Consider the following 19,773-nt stretch of genomic DNA (forward strand, 5'->3'; position numbering starts at 1 on the left):
GGCTGCTATTTCTGCCAGCTCTAGCTACCATATACAGGTCTCCCTTGGCTCATACATACATAAGACAATAAGGTGTGATTTGAGGGAGATTTGGCTGCTATTTCTGCCAGCTCTAGCTACCATATACAGGTCTCCCTTGGCTCATACATACATAAGACAATAAGGTGTGATTTGAGGGAGATTTGGCTGCTATTTCTGCCAGCTCTAGCTACCATATACAGGTCTCCCTTGGCTCATACATACATAAGACAATAAGGTGTGATTTGAGGAAGATTTGGCTGCTATTTCTGCCAGCTCTACCTACCATATATAGGTCTCCCTTGGCTCATACATACATAAGACAATAAGGTGTGATTTGAGGGAGATTTGGCTGCTATTTCTACCTGGTCAATCTACAATGTAGAGGCCACTCCTATTGGCTCATATATACACACATCAGACAGTAGGGTGTGATTTGAGAGAGATTTGGCTGCTATTTCTACCAGGCCTAGCTACCATGTAGATGTCGCCTTATTAGCTCATACCTACATATGTAAGACAGCAGGGTGGGATCAGAGGGAGATTTAACTACTATTTCTGCCAGGTCTAGCTATCATGTTGTGGTCTCCTTCATTGGTTCATACGTACATAAGCCAGTAGGGCATGATTTGAGGGAGACTTGGCTGCTATTGGTATGGAATATAGTCACCATGTAGAGGTCTTCGTCATTGGTTCATACATACATAAACATAGATTAGATAGTAGGGTGTGATTTGAGGGAGACTTGGCTGCTATTTCTACCAGGTCTAGCTACTATTTAGAGACTTCTCTCACTGGTTCATACATAAAACAGTGAGGTGTGAGTTGGCTGGTATTTTCACCATGTGTAGCTACATGTAGGGTTCTCTCTTGTTGGCTCACTTATACATATGTACATACATTAGATGATGAAGTGTGATTTGAGGGAGATTTAGCTGCAATTTCTACAAGGTCTAGCTACCATGTAGAGGCTTCCTTCATTGGCTCATACATACATATACACAAACATAGGACTGTATGGTGTTTCTCCCAGGTCTGGCTACCAAGTAGAGATCTCCCTTGTTGATTAGAAAGTACAGTGTGATTTGAGGGAGATTTGGCTGCAATTTCTTCCAGGTCTAGCTACCCTCATTAGCTCATACATGCATAAGACTGTACAGTGTGATTTGAGGAAGATTTGACTGCTATTTCTCCCAGGTCTGGCTACCAAGTAGAGATCTCCCACATTGGTCCATATACACATACATTTGACATAGGGCGTGTTTTGAGGGAGATTTGGCCATCACTTCTAGCAGGTCGTGTTGCAACATGTAGGCATGGTGTTTGTTTGTTTTGTATGATTTCAAAGTAGCACTCAATAACTCTGACTAAGATCAAAGTGGAATATCTGGTCTTTCCAGCTTCATATCAAATAAGGATCCTATTTCAGTCCATTGACATTAAATGGATTTTTTTTTAATGAGTTATGATGAAAGCAATGAGCTGGAAGAATGACTTGCCTATCACTTTACAGGGTGGAGTCAGTGCTTTTTACATACTACCAACATCATCATCATCATTTAACGTGTTTTCATGTATCATTTCTACAGCTGGGTGCCCAGCCGTTCAAGAATTTGGACCTGGAGATCTCCATTTCCAGTGACTTTGAGGGGCCACCTCCCAGTGGTGTCGGCCGTCAACGAAGAGCCCTCGACTACAACAAGACGACCAAAGTTTTTTTTTTTTCCAAGGTCTGGGGTCTCTCACCCCTAAGCCCTAGACCATGTGCCCTGCCGTTCATGAATTTGGACCTGGAGATCTCCATTTCCAGTGACTTTGAGGGGCCACCTCCCATTGGTGTCGGGCATCAACGAAAAGCCCTCGACTACAACAAGACGACCAAAGTTTTGTTTTTTTTCCAAGGTCTGGGGTCTCCCGTCTCTAAGCCCTGGACCATCACCTAATCACCCTTACCTGTCTTGTTGCTTAACAAAAACAACAGCTGGGTGCCCTTCCTAATGCCAACCACTTTAAAGAATGGATTAGGTGGGGTTTTTTTTTACATTGTACCAGCACAATCATCATCATCATCATCATACATCTGTTTTCCATGCTGGCATCTGTCAGATGGCTTGACAGGGCAGCGGACTCGTGGTCGGAGGATCGCGGTCTCAATTCCCAGTGTGTATTTATTGAGCGAAAACACACTAAAACTTCCACGAGGCTATGGCGACCCCTGTTGTACTCTTTCGCCACAACTTTCTCTCACTCTTTCTTGAGTAATGCTGCGATGGACTGGTGTCCCGTCCAGCTGGGGGGAACACATACGCCACAGAAACCGGGCCCATGATTTTGGCTAGGCTTGAAAAGGGCGAAAAAGAAAAAAGGATCTCAGTATCTGTCTGTGGTGAATTTTTGGAGGCTTGGTTAGAGGAAGTATGTTGAATAAAATAATTAACTGATGTTCTAGTATTTTCTTTTACCCAAAGCCAGGAACTTTCCAGCAACCCTTTGTATATGATAAGCAATGAATTCAGGTCGTTTAGGGATTGTTTCTGGCAATAATAATCTGGTAAAGAAAGATGTGACCCTCTAGTCCCTATTTGTGAAATAAACTCACACACCCTCAGGCTCCTGGTCTTTCTTAATATTCTTTTACTTGTTTCAGTCATTTGACTGTGGCCATGCTGGAGCACCGCCTATAGTTGACCAAGTCGACCCCAGGATTTTTCTTTGTAAGCTTAGTACTTATTCTATCAGTCTCTTTTGCTGAACCGCTAAGTTACGGGGACGTAAACACACCAGCATCAGTTGTCGAGCGATGTTACGGGGACAAACACAGACACACAAACATATACATACATATATATATATATATATATATATATATATATATATATACACATATATACAATGGGCTTCTTTCAGTTTCCCTCTACCAAATCCACTCACTCCAGGTTGGCCCAGAGCTATACTAGAAGACACTTGCCTAAGGTACCATACAGTGGGACTGAACCCAGAACCATGTTGTTGGTAAGCAAGCTACTTACCACACAGCCACCCCTGAACCTAATCTATATCTTTGTGTTTGATTTTTGTTATCTCCAAACCCCTTTCTGAACTATTCATCTTTTCCTTTCAGGGATGTCATTTGTCTTGCACTAATCGATGCCTTCACTTGTATCATGGCCGGCTTTGCCATATTCTCCATCTTGGGTGCGTTAGCTGTGTCCCAGGGCAAAACGGTGGAAGATGTTGTGACTGAAGGTAAGTTTTGCTTCACTCTTAACTTCGTAAGTGATGCAGAATTTGCACGAGTTGGCCAGTCCTAAAACGCATGATATCACAAGAACCATACTAACCTTGAGCACATTTATTTCTGACTTCCAGTAAGACACTATCCACCATTAGTGAAAATGTCAGTTCTATGTAAATTTCACATTTTGAATTAACCCTTTCCTTACTGTATTTCTGTTGAGATGCTCTGACTTTCTTTCAATTAATTTTAAATATACCAAAGAATTTAGTAAAATAACTTAGTTATCATTAAGCTAGTGTTAGGAACATAAATTGTGACTAAGGTTTGGTGGAAGATTTTAATTCAAAACTTATGAAAACAAGACATTTGTACTACAGAGCCAGAGGTGGTTTCAACCAGGTTGGTATCAAAAGGGTTAAGAATTGTTTCTCTATTATATATCTTAACCCTTTTGTTACCATATTTCTGTTGAGATGCTCTGTGTTTCTTTCAATTTCTTTAAATATAACAAAAAATTTAGTAAAATAACTTGGTTATCATTAAGCTAGTGTTAAGAACATAAATTGTGACTAAGGTTTGGTGGAAGATTTTAATTCAGAACTTATGAAAACAAGACATTTGTACTACAGAGCCAGAGGTGGTATCAAAAGGTTGAAGATGACCAGATGGTCTTCATCACTTCAAAAGATAAGCATACAAGGAGGGCAGGGTTCAAATCACAGGTGGTTTCAACTAGGTTGGTATCAAAAGGGTTAATCTGCACACATTTCATGGTTATATAGTTTTCAACAGACTACACATTTCACACAACTAATATCAAACTGATTTTTCTTCCCACTCACATTTCATGCCTATATTTACCATGGATTTCTTTTCCTTTCGCAGGGCCTGGTCTCGTGTTTATCATTTATCCGCAAGCTTTCTCAGAAATGCCAGTGGCACAGCTGTTTGCGTTCTTGTTTTTCCTCATGCTCATCTGCCTTGGGATCGACAGCCAGGTAGGGATTAGGGGATCGCTTATGGACCCACCGTTAGGAAAATGTTTTCGGGCCACTGATGGGCGCTGTTTTTACAGGGGTCCATCCAGTTGCCGTTTAATTCCTCCTTTCTATCTGCCTGTCTGTCTATCCTACAGTTCGCTGGTGTCGAGGTGGTCGTCACGGCCCTACAAGATCATTTTGCCCCCCAAATCAAGAAATACCTGAAAAGGAAGGAACTTCTCGTCCTTCTCGTTTGTCTGCTTTCCTTTCTTGGTGGACTTCCGAATGTCACTCAGGTGAGTGTGAACCCCAATTTTCTACCACCTATTTCTCCTCATCATTATCATCATTCTTGTCCTTCAACCCTTTTGTTGCCATTTCTGTTGAAGCATTCTTCATTTTTTTTTCTGTATGTAAGCAAATGGATATGAAAATAAACAGATCAACATAGAGACGGATAGGTACGTAGGTTAGAAGAACAGACACACATGGAGACTGAAACACATGACCATATATACACGCACTCACTCACTTTACTCCACACAAGGACACATATAGAGACACGGGTCCACACATATAGAGATGCACATCCATATGCATACACACACATATATACATACATACATACACACACACACATAGAAAATACACAAACACAGACATGCAAGCATATGAATATACAGGATACGTACATACAGATGCCCACACATATGCATACACACACATATATACATACATACACACACACACATACATAGAAAATACACAAACACAGACATGCAAGCATATGAATATACAGGATACGTACATACAGATGCCCACACATATGCATACACACACATATATACATACACACACACACACACATAGAAAATACACAAACACAGACATGCAAGCATATGAATATACAGGATACGTACATACACATGCAAACACACACACATACATACGTTCATGCATGCATATATATGCACATACACACACTGACCCACAAACAAACAAAAGGGAACACAGTGTAAATAAGGGACAGAGTCTTGACTCTTGAAAAGGTTGCAAGACTCAACGAAAATTTTAGGAAAATAAAAATAATAACTAAGTGGAAATTTTACCGGTGAGTGTGTTGAATAATAAGGCACAAAAAGAGAATGACCCTCCCCAGACACAACAGAATATGTTTCGATTCTTTTACACGTTTCAACCCTAAAGTTGTGGCCATGCTGGAGCGCCGCCAAAGTAATCATCCTTTCAATGGCCAATCTTATGAGATTGGCTTTTTTGTGAAGAAGGGAGTTCAACACTACTGCCCTCTTTTGGAAACTTCTGCATTGATATTGGTTCATCTGGGACCCTGGATAGGGGGTCAAATTGTTTCTTGAAAGCATCTGCCCATACTCCACGAAGATCCCTCAGATGTTTTGGCAAGGCGTCAAATAGCTGTGGGCCCTTGAATCCCAAGTCACATGGTCTTCACTCTGGATGGAATAACTGGGACCTCTAGAACAGGGCACCTCCACCGTTGCTGATGTTGTTGGTCTGTCATAGGGGTCAGTGTAGACAATCCTGTTTGAATTGAACTTGGGGTGTGTGTCTGCCAAGTTTATCCTCACCTGCTGACCAATGAGCAGAAAGAACGGGCGAAATGCTTAGCGGTATTTCGTCTGCCGTTACAATCTGAGTTCAAATTCCACCAAGGTCGATTTTGCCTTTCATCCTTTTGGGATCGATAAATTAAGTACCTATTTCTTTATTACCCACAAGGGGCTAAACACAGAGGGAACAAACAAGGACAGACATAGGTATTAAGTCGATTACATTGACCCCAGTGCGTAACTGGTACTTAATTTATCGACCCCGAAAGGATGAAAGGCAAAGTCGACCTTGGCGGAATTTTAACTCACAACGTAACGGCAGACGAAATACCGCTAAGCATTTAGCCCGGCGTGCTAACGTTTCTGCCAGCTCGCCGCCTTAAATTAAGTACCAGTTATGCACTGGGGTTGATGTAATTGACTTAATCCCTTTGTCAGTCCTTGTTTGTCCCCTCTGTGTGTAGCCCCTTGTGGGCAGTAAGGAAATAAGAAAGAACTTCATGTTGAACTCTGTCGAGATCTCCGTCATCATGCTGCTGATGACCCACCCTTCATGTCAAGGATCATCACCAGTGGCGAGAGTCGGGTCTATGGGTAGGACCCTGAGACAAAGCAACAACCATCACGATGGAAGAGCCCTTCACCTCCACGACCAAAGATGGCATAACAGAGCTGCAGCTCAATCAAGGGAATACTTGCCATTTTCTTTCTTGTTTTTGGACCTCCATGGTTCTGTGTATCGAGAATTTGTCCGTGAGGCCCAGAAAGTCAATCAAGAGTTCTACTCCAACACTTTGAAGCTTTGAGGAAGAACATCGTTCGGCAGAGTAACCAGATCTGTGAAGTGCAATGAATCGAATTCTTCACAACAGCAAGGTACCCTGTTACTAAGCTCTCCTTAGTGACAGGGTACAGATGTGGGTGGGTTTGGGTTTCACCATGTTGGTCGATAGCTTCTTTAACCTTTTCCATACCAACCCACATGAGACCACCACCAATGGTTCTATGATCTCCATTAAAATCTTCCATCAAAATGTCAAGTTGATTTATGTTCCAAACACCAGATTAATTAATTAATTAATGGCAAAGTTAATTTAATAAATCCTTCCTTATTTTCGAAAGTTCACATCAATTTCTGTTCCAGAGTAAGATGAGAAGGTCACCATCTGGATTGTCAGTGGTTTGTAAGGACCAGCACTTGTAGTAACTGTGAGGTTTTTCTGCAGGGGCCTTTATAAAACTTTCTTAATAACTGACCTATTGATGTGATGTTGTGGCTTTCAGCACTGTTCTTGTTATATCTTTGCAGGGTGGTATTTACTTCTTCCAGTTAATCGACAGGTATGCTGCTGGGGTGTCTGTCATGTACCTGGCGTTCTTCGAAGTTATTGCTGTCACCTGGTTCTATGGTAAGACCCTCACACACAATCTGTCAGCCTGTTCCCTAATTATTTACCCCACAAGGTACCCTGTGCAAGAATGTGAATAGAAGAGACAAAACAATCGGGTAGGATGGCACGAACAAGGGTACCCAGCATAGAAACAATTCTACCTTCATGATGATGGTGGTGGTGGTTTTAAATTTGACCACAAGGGCAGCAATTTTAGAGGAAAGGAATGAGTTGATTACATCGATCCCCAGTACACAACTGGTACTAAATTTATCGACCCGGAAAGGATGAAAAGCAAAGTCAACCATGGCGGAATCTGAACTCAGAATGTAGCGGCAAAGTACTGCTAAGAATTTTGCCCAGCTCAATGCCTTAATAATAATAATAATCTTTTCTGCTGTAGGCATGAGGCCTGAAATTTTGGGACGTAAACACACCAGCATCGGTTGTCAAGTGATGTGGAGGGACAAACACATACACACAAAGATATATATATACATATACATATATACGATGGGCTTCTTTCAGTTTCCGTCTACCAAATCCACTCACAAGGCTTTCGTTGGCCCAAGGCTATAGTAGAAGACACTTGCCCAAGATGCCACGTAGTGGGACTGAACCCGGAACCATGTGGTTGGTTAGCAAGCTACTTACCACACAAATAATAATAGTAATTCCTTTTCTTATTAGCACAAGGCCTGAAATTTCATGGATGGAGGCCAGTCAATTACATCAACCCCTGTACTCAACTGGTCCTTACTTTATCGACCCTGAAAGGCAAAGTCAACCTTGGCAGAATTTGAACTCAGAATATTATGATGGTCAGAATACTTGACAGCATTTGGTCCCACGTGCTGTATTCTGTCGGCTCACCAGCAAAACTCTGGATTAGAAGTTCTCAGCCATTTATTTTTATCTATGGACCCCACTGATTAGTGTTTGATTCTGGTTGACCCCTATGGCCATTTGTTGCTTAAAAACTAGTTTTATAGAAACTCCTTTCAAAATTCCTGTTTTGTTTCTCACACATTCCTTTGTGTAGGTTGAACAATATAAAACATGGTTCTTAACCATTCTTTATCTCTGGACCCCTTTTGATTACCATATTATTCTGGTGGAGCCCCATAGTCATTTGTTGTTTAACCCTTTAGTATTTAAACCGGCCAAAATATTTAATCTGTTTTATGTTCAAACTGACCAGATCCAGGCCCTCACACCTACCCTACAATGTTATTCTACATTAAGTAATTACACCATCAAGATCTTGAAGATATGAGATAATGCATGATTAATTCAAATCAATGGGAATCAATAAGCATTATGTTTGATAGAATAATCAGAACACTAAAGGGTTAAAAACTAGTTTTCTAGAAACTTCTTTCGAAATTCCTTATTTCGTTTCTCACACATTTCCTTGTTTAGGCAGAACCATGTAAAACGTGGTTCTCAACCATTGCTTTTTTTTTTCATCTATGGACCCATTTGATTAGTGTTTTATTCTGGTTGACCCCTATGGCCATTTGTGGTTTAAAAACTAGTTTTCTAGAAACTCCTTTTTGTTTTTCACACATTCCCTTGTTTAGGTCGAACCATGTAAAACGTGGTGCTCAACCAATTTTTTTTTTTATCTATGGACCCATTTGATTATTGTTTTATTCTGGTGACCCCCCTACCACCATTCAATGTTGAAAAACTAGTTTCATATTAACTTTCAAAATTCCTGTCCTGTTTGTCATACATTAACTTGAGCAGATTGATTTATGTAAAACATGGTTCTCAACCATTTTCATTCTGGTGCCCCCCCCCCTGTAGCCATTCCATGTTGTAAAACTGGTTTCATATAAACTTCTTTCAAAATTCTGTTGTGTCTGGGGAGGGTCATTTTATTTTTGTGCCTTATAATGTAACACACTCACCGGTAAAATTTCCACTTATTTCTTATTTTTATTTTCCTAAAATTTTCATTGCGTCTTGCAACCTTTTCAAGAGTCTTGACTCTGTCCGTTATTTACCCTTCTTTCAAAATTTCTATTTTATTTTTCACACATTAACTTACGTAGATTGATCTATGTGGAAGCACTCCGTCGGTTACGATGACGAGGGTTCCGGTTGATCCGAATCAACGGAACAGTCTGCTCGTGAAATTAACGTGTAAGTGGCTGAGCACTCCACTGACATGTGTACCCTTAACGTAGTTCTCGTGGATATTCAGCGTGACACAGAGAGTGACAAGGCCGGCCCTTTGAAATACAGGTACAACAGAAACAGGAAGTAAGAGTGAGAGAAAGTTGTGGTGAAAGAGTACAGCAGGGATCACCACCATCCCCTGCCGGAGCCTCGTGGAGCTTTTAGGTGTTTTCGCTCAATAAACACTCACAACGCCCGGTCTGAGAATCGAAACCGCGATCTTATGACCGCGAGTCCGCTGCCCTAACCACTGCGCCTCCAGATTGATCTATGTAAAACGTGGTTCTCAACCATTTTCAATCTGGTGGAACACCACAGCCATTCAATGTTGAAAAACTAGTTTTATAGAAACTTCTTTCAAAATTCTCTTGTCTAGGGTGAATTATGTAAGACACCTGAGAAAGAAACCCAGCTGTTTCTTGCAATAAATGCCATTATTACACACATGTGAGTGAGAACACTTTGAGATATTTTTGGTATCTAACATATGTCAGATACTGCGAGCGTTGCTTCTGATTGGTCAATCCATGGTGATGACCCGAGGTGACGGTGACAGCGCTGCTTCTGATTGGTTAATCCATGGTGATGACCCGAGGTGACGGTGACAGCGCTGCTTCTGATTGGTCAATCCATGGTGATGACCCGAGGTGACGGTGACAGCGCTGCTTCTGATTGGTTAATCCATGGTGATGACTTGAGGTCATGGTGACGGCACTACTTTTGTCATTCATAAGTTACAACTAAACGTGAAGAATTTAGTTATTGGGTAAATAAAATATGGTCGTTTATTCGTGTGTAATAAATAAAATACCAAACTCATTCCCTATGGATACCGTATTTATTACAACGAGTGGCTTGTAAACGTATCTAACGAGCGAAAGCGAGTTAGATACGTTTACAAGCCACTCGTTGTAATAAATACAGTATCCATAGGGAATGAGTTTCGTATTTTCTATATACATACATGTAAAGCAAGATTTTTTCAGGAGCCCTTAAAATATTATTGTAGATCTCCATTTTGTTACTTTGATGCGTAGACCCCCCACCAAAATCTTATATGGACCCTAGTTGAGAGCCCCTGCTCCCGATAAAGATGAGAAATTTGGAGATGATTGGTGGAGTTTGGTGGCTGGTTAAAGGTTGTAAGAATGTATAGGAGTACAAGAGAGAGTGAGAGATATCTTTGATGGAAACGGAGGAGGTCAGAGGTGTGTAGTGGGTGGTGAATGAAGGGAGGAGTTGGAGGTTCGGTGGCAGATGTATAGGTGTGAGTAGGATGTAGTTGAGGGGGGAGGGGGAGATAATTAGTAACACAGACAGGGTGATGAGTGAAAAATGTGAGTGGAGAGGGACTAAGGTGAGAATTAGGGAGGGATGTTATATAGGAAAGTGATTACAGGAAATGGAGGCAGAGAAGGGGGGGATAAGGGACTGGGTTAATGATTAGGGATGAATATGAAAGGTTAGTTCTAGGAAAAGGGAAAGATAACTGGGGACACAGGAGCAGGGCGATGAGTGAAAGATAAGGGTGGAGAGGGACTGGGTTAAGGATTAGGGATGAATATGAAAAGTTAGTTCTAGGAAGAGGGAAAGATAAATGGGGGCATAGGAGCAGGATGATGAGTGGAAAATAAGGGTGGAGAGGGACTGTTGAGAATTAGGGCCGTTTGCCAGCCTTGTCTGGCACCTGTGCCAGTATCGGTGGCACGGAGTGGTTGGCGTTAGGAAGGGCATCCAGCTGTAGAAACACTGCCAGATCAGACTGGGCCTGGTGCAGCCTTCGGGCTCCCCAGACCCCAGTTGCACTGTCCAACCCATGCCAGCTAAACGATGATGATGATGATGATATTAAAAGTGGTTCTAGGGAGGGGAGAGGCAACTAGTAGTCACAGAGAGGGAATAAAATATGTAGTTTTGCTCTCGTTAATTTGCAATAACAGTTGAATAATGCAGTAGTTAGAAACATGATAGGGGGGAGAGGTCATGGTGAGGAATTTTTAGACTGGGACAAATTGAAGACTGACCCAGTTCTGTGATTGTAAAACCAATTAAATATGTTAATACTTTCGGAAGTAGGGGAGGCAACTCTTGGTTATTGCTTTTGACTCTTTAATTAACCACGGACAATAATTGTTCATTAACTGTTTTGTTCTACTCCGTTCTTTAAAGCGTTTCAGTCATCAATTTGCGGCCATGCTGGAGCACTGCCTTGAAAAACTTTTCAGTCAAACGATTCGACCTGTGTATTTGTTTTGTTTGTTGGGTTTTTTTAAGCCTGATATTTTATCAGTTTTTTTGCCAAGCTGCTATGTCACAGGGACATAAGCACACCAGCTCCCGTTGTCGAGCAGTGGTAGAGGACAAACACAGACTCTCTCTCACACACCCACATAAAGTTCTGGGCTTTGGAGTCAAAAAAAAAATAGAGGATCATCAGTTAATTATGATCTTATTCAACATATTCCCCCTCTCAGATTCACACGCTTATTGCAGTGGCCCTTCAGGTCAGTTTTTCTAAGCCCTATAAAAGAACTGGGAAGGTTGGGTCTCGAAGTAGACCTTTTATGACACCCTTAAAGGCAGGAACTTTTGAGCACGCCCACATGTGCATGTGTGTGTATATATGTATGTGTACAAGGGGATGCAAAAAGTTCCTGGTTTGGGGTTCAAGAAATTTGAGGAGGATCAGTTAATTCTGAACGTATTGAATATATTCCTTCTCTCAGATTCACACACTGAGATTGCAGCGGTCCTTCAGTTTTACTAGGCCCTGTAAAAGAACTCGGAAGGATGGGCCTCCAACCTCGTCTTTTGCGATACCCTTAAAGCCAGCAAGTGTTAGGACATCTGGATGTAAAAACCTTGCCAGATCAGATGAGAGCCTGGTGCAGCTTCTTGGCTTGCCAGACTGTCTAACCCATGCCAACACGGAAAGCGGACATTAAATGGTAATGATTACATACGAGGCTGTACTGGAAACTTCCTGGCTTTGGATAAAAGAAAATACAGAAAGATCAGTTAATTTTGACTTTACTCAACATATTCCCCTCTCAGATTCACACATTTATTGCGACGATCCTTCAATCCCATTGTGAACGATGGTAACCTAGTTTTGTTGTTTCTTTTTCGCTTTACATACTGTGCATGTTTTTGAAGCATTTGTCTCCTTGGCAGTGGTGGGGGGGGGAACAGTAATGGAAAACGTCCACATCACTTCACCATGCAGTGAACATTCCGTACTTTATCAGGTCTGATGCTTCTATCATTTCACAGAACCATAGATTCCTGAATGTCAATCCATCCCATACACAGCCCTGCGTCTATAATAATAATAATGAAATTATTGTATACAGTGCTCAGGTGCACCACAACTTGTCAGAGAGTGTGTATAGAGTATATGCAGTAATGTACAAATGTCTGGAAAGCGAACAATGTACGAGTCAGATACATGCTTGCGTGTGTATGGAGGGGAGAAAATCAGGTGTAGTGTTGGCGAATCTCTCAGGAAGCATGGAAGTTTTGAAGGATGCAGTGCTCCGGCAGTTTGTTCCATGCTTCAACGTGTGTATGGAGGGGAGAAGATCAGGTGTAGTGTTGGCGAATCTCTCAGGAAGCATGGAAGTTTTGAAGGATGCAGTGCTCCGGCAGTTTATTCCATGCTTCAATGTGTGTATGGAGGGGAGAAGATCAGGTGTAGTGTTGGCGAATCTCTCAGGAAGCATGGAAGTTTTGAAGGATGCAGTGCTCCGGCAGTTTGTTCCATGCTTCAGCAACTCAGCGTGAAAAAATGTTTCCGAAAGTCATGAAAGGAGCTGTGCTGTTTTCTGACTTTGTAAATATGTCCACGGTTGTTAGACAGGTGGAGTTTGAAAAGGTGCTCAGAGTTATTGTTTGTACGATGGTTGATAATTTTATGGCTGCCAAATCAAAAGCGAGTTCACGACACACATGTCAACTGTATACAAGAAAATTTTTTTTGGTACCATTGCACAAATTTTCCCACCTATATAGACACAGGAGCGGCTGTGTGGTGCTTACCAACCACATGGTTCCGGGTTCAGTCCCACTGCTTATGATAATAAGTGATAACAATAATAACCCTTTTTTCTTTTCTTTGTGCATTGCAGGGGCCAAACGTCTTGGGAGAAACATACAAGAGATGACAGGCAATGCTCCCTCGTTTTTCTTCATCCTTTGTTGGTACTACGTCTCTCCTCTCTTTATATTGGTGAGTATGGCCTTACATGTTGTTGTTCATCCCCAGGTTAGTCCTGATCCCTGATCCAATAGAATCATGATCGAAGACGTTCCAGCTGTGACCATCCTGTCTTTTATTCAGAGAAAGTGTATCTAGGACTACATTATCTAATGTGTCCTTCCTTATTGCTGTTGTTTAGCCCCAGGTCAGTCCTGATCCCTGATCCAGTAGAATCGTGATCAAAGTTGTTCCAACTGTGACCATCCTGTCTTTTATTCAGGCATAGTGTATCTAGGACTACATTATCTAATGTGTCCTTCCTTATTGCTGTTGTTTAGCCCCAGGTCAGTCCTGATCCCTGATCCAGTAGAATCATGATCAAGGATGTTCCAACTGTGACCATCCTGTCTTTTATTCAGGCATTGTGTATCTAGGACTACATTATCTAATGTGTCATTCCTTGTTGCTTAGTTATAGGTCAGTCCTAATCCAGACACACCTATGATCAAAGATGTTCCAGTTGTGACCATCCTGTCTTTTATTCAAACACAGAGTATCTAGGATTAAATATGTACCAGTTACGCACTGAGGTTGATATAATCGACTTGATCCGTTCGTCTGCCCTTGTGGGTAGTAAAGAAATAAGAAACGTTAGCACGCCTGGCGAAATTCTTAGCAGTATTTCATCTGTCTTTACGTTCAGAGTTCAAATTCCGTCAAGGTCGATTAAATAAGTACCAGTTATGCACTGGGGTCGATATAATCGACTTAATCCATTTGTCTGTCCACTCTGTGTTTAGCCCCTTGTGGGTAGTAAAGAAATAGGTTTTTTGTCTGCCACTACATTCTGAGGTCAACTTTGACTTTCATCCTTTTGGGGTCAATAAATTAAGTACCATTTGCGAACTGGTATCGATCTAATCGACTGGCCCCTCCCCCAAAATTTTGGGCCTTGTGCCTAGAGTAAAAAAGTATACTCCCTATAAACCCAATTACACATGATTCCCTCTTTTTCAGGCTATTTTGATCTTCAGTATGATCCAGTACTCGGACCTGGAAGTGGGTGGCTACGTCTACCCGAAATGGGCAATAGGCATTGGATGGTTCATTACTTCTTTGTCCCTCGTTTGTATCCCTTTGGGCATGATTGATGCTGTCTACAATTCTAAAGGGAACAACTTGTGGCAGGTATGTGTAACCTTGAATTTCCCTACTTGAACCCCTTCCCCCGCTTTATTTTCATTTACCCTGGTCTTTGGACCTTCTTCAGCTATGCAACAACCCTGTAGAGTAAGATCTAGAAAGGGCATAACCCAAGCAAAATAGCACATGGGTAGGGATCTGGGTGGTGCCGTGTAGTCCTTGAGAAATGGCTTCAGTAGTTCGAAAGGTTGATGACCTTCTGAGTGAGGTGAACATAAAATGTGCCCTTTTTAAAGCCTAACCAGGCTCATGGGCCCGGTTTCCCGGTTTCAATGGCGTATGTGTTCCCCAGCTGGATGGGAGGCCAGTCCATCGCAGCGTGACTCATTTTTGCCAGCTGAGTGAACTGGAGCAACGTGAAATGAAGTGTTTTGCTCAAGAACACAACGCGTCACCCGGTCCAGGAATCGAAACCACAATCTTACAATCATGATGCTGACACCCTAACCACTAGGCCACGTGCCTGAAGGTGGACATTTGGCCAGGCATAATGAAACAAAGGAAGTGATCACATTCACACCAGTTGTCAAGCAGTGGTGGGAGACAAACACACACATACTTATTATCATCATCATAATTTAACATCCATCTTCCATGTTGGCATGGGTTAGATGATTTGACAGGAGCCGATAAGCCAGTGGATTGGACCAGGCCCCAGTACTGGTTTGGCATGGGTCTTAATCATTCTCTTTTTGTGCCTTATAATTTAACACAGTCACCGGTAAAATTTCCACTTGTTCTTTATTTTTACTTTCCTAAAATAATAATAAAGTGGAAATTTTACCAGTGTGTCTGTTAAATCATAAGGCACAAAAAGAAAATAACTCTCCCCAGACACAAAAGTATATCTATATATATAAAACTGTAGTTGTGTGAGTGTCTGTCCCCTTCGATTTAGATTCCTAACTACTCCCACATTTTGCGGTGCAGTTTAACCAAATTCGGGTATCTTATAGTCGTGATTCATATCGAGCCCGTCTGGCTATTAGCGCGCGTCTACGATGAGTCTACGATTTAAAAAAAAATTTAACATCATTTTTTATTCCATTTTAATGCATAATTTTTCGTGTGTCGATGGCGGCGGAGTTGGCGTCCATGGTCACACCTGCACCTGTTTGCTTCTCCCCCTTCTTCCCTCCCTCGTGAAGCTGTGGGGAAGGGAGTGTAAGGAAATCAACGTCGTAAAGCGTTGTCAAGGAGACCAGCGTTCTTTTAGAACAACGACTTCATGGCTTGAAGACACCAAAACAGAAATGGCTAAGAAAGCCCGAATTGGCATCTATAAGGAAAGTAGCTCTCTAAAAATGCTTATATAGTTATTTCCCTTACAAATCCGAGCAACGCCGGGCGATACTGCTAGTCTATATATAATTAAGTAAGGGTAGAAATTGATATTAATCAATTAATGTTATATATTTTCATTTGTCTTGCATATTTTTACATTTTGGTGAAAACACATTGTTCATGGTAAGGGCGATTTGACGTCTATGCTTAGCATATTGGCTGTCCATTTTCAGTGGTCAGTCCTGTAAATTTTGTGTATATATATATAGATACACACAAACAGGCTTCTTTCAGTTTGTCTACTAAATCCACTCTCAAGGCTTTGGTCAGCCTGAGGCTACAGTAAAAGACACTTGCCCAAGGTGCCTCACAGTAGGACTGAACCTGGGACCATGTGGTTGGTAAGCAAGCTTCTTACCACATAGCTATGCCTGCGCCTAACACGGCGGGCTTCTTTCAGTTTCCATCTACTAAATCCACTCTCAAGGCTTTGGTCAGTCTAAGGCTATAGTAAAAGACACTTGCCCAAGGTGCCACGCAGTGGGACTGAACCCGGAACCATGTGGTTCGGAAGCAAGCTACTTACCACACCTGCTCCATGAACATTAAATGGTGATGATAACACACTCTTTCCCTCTCTCGTCTCCATTCTGCTATTGACTGTATCTGGTTTCACTTGTTTTTTTCCTTCCTTTACAGAAGTTCCGCAACTCTCTAACCTCGCCCATCATGGAGGAAAGCACGACCATGGAACTGTGCAACAAAGAGAGGTCTCGTCCAAACTTGGACACACTGAAAGCTTCAACGATGTGAAGTGTGGGCTTTCATGCCCTTCTATTTTTCTTTCTTGTTATATATATTTTTTGTATTTTATATATACTGTCATCGTCATCACCATCTTGTTGGTTGACACAAATCACATGAGCACAAGGTCACGTGGTTGTCAGAGCTGGAGTGGACAATGGTCACATGACTTTTTTTTTTTTTTAAACTTTTTCTTTCTTATTTACAAATTTTTTTTTCCCAGGGAAACGTGATTCATTATATCATACTATGACTCTCTGAAGTCCTGGAGGCAGGGGGGGACTCATGGTGGTGGGGTGTTGGGGGGAAAAAGGACTATTCCTAGGTCACATGACTTTGAAAACTCTATGCATCTCCTCCAGTCTAATTTGCATAATCTCAAAACTTAAGGACGACACTTGACCATTCCCACCATGACTGACCAATCAACCCTTAAATAATTCTTCAGGTTTCAAATACTGCCATTTTACGGAAAGGATACAGGTGTGGCTGATTTCTTGAGAAGCTTTCTCTCCAACCTCAGGGTTCCAGGTTCAAATCCTTTGGTAAGTATCTTCAGCTCCATACATGTATATATAGGGGTGGTGACCCCTGTTGTACTCTTTCTGTTTCTTGAGTAACGCTGCGATGGACTGGTGTCCTGTCCAGCTGGGGGGGAACACATGCACTACAGAAACCCCGGCTTGAAAAGGGGGCATAAATATAGATTCTCCTCCCTCCACATGTAGAGAGGTTATGTGCCTTCAGCCATTTCAGTCTGACAAGAAGCCTATACTGCTAAGCACATTATAGGTGTGAAACCAAAGGTCATCCTCTGACTGGCCATAGCGTATGTAGCCTGAATTTTATCAACTTCATTCCCAAAATTTGAATATACTCAGCACCCACCTTCATCATCATCATCATCATCATCATTTAACGTCCGCTTTCCATGCTAGCATGGGTTGGACGGTTCAACTGGGGTCTGGGGAGCCCGAAAGCTGCACCAGTCCAGTCAGATCTGGCAGTGTTTCTACAGCGGATGCCCTTCCTAACGCCAACCACTCCGAGAGTGTGTGGGTGATTTTATGTGCCACCGATACAGGTGCCAGACGAGGCTGGCAAACGGCCACGCTCGGATGGTTGTTTTTTATGTGCAACGACACAGGTGCCAGACGAGGCTGGCAGACGGCCACGCGGATGGTTTTGTTTTTTAGTGCCACCGACACGGTGCCAGACGAGCTGGCAGACGGCCACGCTCGGATGGTGTTTTTATGTGCCACCGACACAGGTGCCAGACGAGGCTGGCAGACGGCCACGCTCGGATGGTGTTTTTATGTGCCACCGACACAGGTGCCAGATGAGGCTGGCAAACGGCCACGATCGGATGGTGCTTGTTACGTGCCCACAGCGGAGGCCAGTCGATGCGGTACTGGCTACGGCACGTTCGGATGGTTTTCTTATGTGCCACGTGCCACCGCACTGGTACCACAAAGATACAAATTCCATTGATGTTCATCTATTTTGATTTGTTTTGATTTTCACTTGTCTCAACAGGTCTTCACAAGTGTCACAAGAGGAAGGTATGCACAGGTGGACTGACTACGTCCCAGGTAGGGGCCATGGGTTATGGCCTGACTAGTCTTGCCGGGTCTTCGGATGGTTGTTTTATGTGCCACACCGACACAGGTGCTAGATGAGGCTGGCGAACGCCACGATCGGATGGTGTTTGTCATGTGCCCACCGCATGACTACGGCACTGATGGATTTCTTGTGTGCCACAGGCACTCAGGCGGTGAGCTGGCAGAATACTTAGAGGTCTTTCATCCATCTTTACATTCTGAGTTCAAATTCTACCAAGGTCGACTTTGCCTTTCTTCCATTCAGGGTTGATAAATTTAAGTACCAGTTGAATACTGGGGTTGATGTAATCAACTGATTCCCTCCCCATTGGTGGCCTTATACCAAAATTTCAAAGCAACACTATAGATATTTCTTTACATTTTTCAGTCATTTGACTGTGGCCATGCTAGAGCACTGCCTTTTAGTCGTCCCCTGGACTTATGCTAAGTTATGGGAACGTAAACACACCAACATTGGTTGTCACACGATAGTGGGAAGAACGCACACACGATCAGTTTCAATCTACCAAATCCACTTTGGTCAGCTCAAGGCTACAATAGAAGACACTTGTCAAAGGTGCCACATGGTGGGACTGAACCCGGAATCATGTGGTTGGGAAGTAAGCTTCTTACCGCACAGCCACTCTCTTTTACTTGTTTCAGTCATTTGACTGTGGCCATGCTGGAGCGCCGCCTTTAGTCGAACAAATCAACCCCCAGGACTTATTCTATCGGTCTCTTTTGCCGAAGCGTTAAGTTACAGGGACGTAAGCACACCAACATCGGTTGTGAAGCGATGTTGGGGGAACAAACACACACACACACATATATATACACAACGGGCTTCTTTCAGTTTCCATCTACCAAATCCACTCACAAGGCTTTGGTTGGCCCGAAGCTATAGTAGAAGACACTTACCCAAGACGGCACGCAGTGGGACTGAACCCAGAACCATGTGGTTGGTAAGCAAGCTACTTACCACACAGCCACTCCTACGCCTTCATATATATATATATATATAGTCTTTTACTCTTCTAACTTGTTTCGGTCATGCTGGAGCATCGCCTTTAGTCAAGCAAATTGACCCCAGAGCTTAGTCTGTGTAAGCCTAGTACTTATTCTATCAGTCTCTTTTGCTGAACCGCTAAGCTAAGTTACGGGGACGTAAACACACACATGTTGCCTTTTCTATATACAAATGCACAGACAATCGGATATTGAGTGCACAAATGGACGGAAAACAGAAGGTGCCCAATTCTTCATCATTTATCAACCAGATG

The 19,773-nt window shown here is 42.5% G+C and overlaps 1 protein-coding gene across 2 annotated transcripts in view; it reads left to right on the forward strand.

Annotated features, from left to right (window-relative positions):
- Positions 1-16,944, forward strand: part of LOC115226139 (sodium- and chloride-dependent GABA transporter ine-like) — a 103,269-nt gene extending 86,325 nt beyond the window's left edge. For both annotated transcript variants that reach the window (XM_029797128.2, XM_029797130.2), the window contains 7 exons: positions 3,140-3,264; positions 4,142-4,254; positions 4,392-4,532; positions 7,135-7,234; positions 13,531-13,631; positions 14,619-14,789; positions 16,788-16,944. In XM_029797128.2, the coding sequence (XP_029652988.1) occupies positions 3,140-3,264; positions 4,142-4,254; positions 4,392-4,532; positions 7,135-7,234; positions 13,531-13,631; positions 14,619-14,789; positions 16,788-16,901 (865 nt within the window). In that variant the 3' untranslated portion in view covers positions 16,902-16,944. The remainder of the gene's footprint in view (positions 1-3,139; positions 3,265-4,141; positions 4,255-4,391; positions 4,533-7,134; positions 7,235-13,530; positions 13,632-14,618; positions 14,790-16,787) is intronic.
- Positions 16,945-19,773: the final 2,829 nt, after the last annotated feature.

The sequence above is a fragment of the Octopus sinensis genome, linkage group LG29 (genome assembly GCF_006345805.1).
Source record: "Octopus sinensis linkage group LG29, ASM634580v1, whole genome shotgun sequence".
NCBI classification, from domain to species: domain Eukaryota; kingdom Metazoa; phylum Mollusca; class Cephalopoda; order Octopoda; family Octopodidae; genus Octopus; species Octopus sinensis.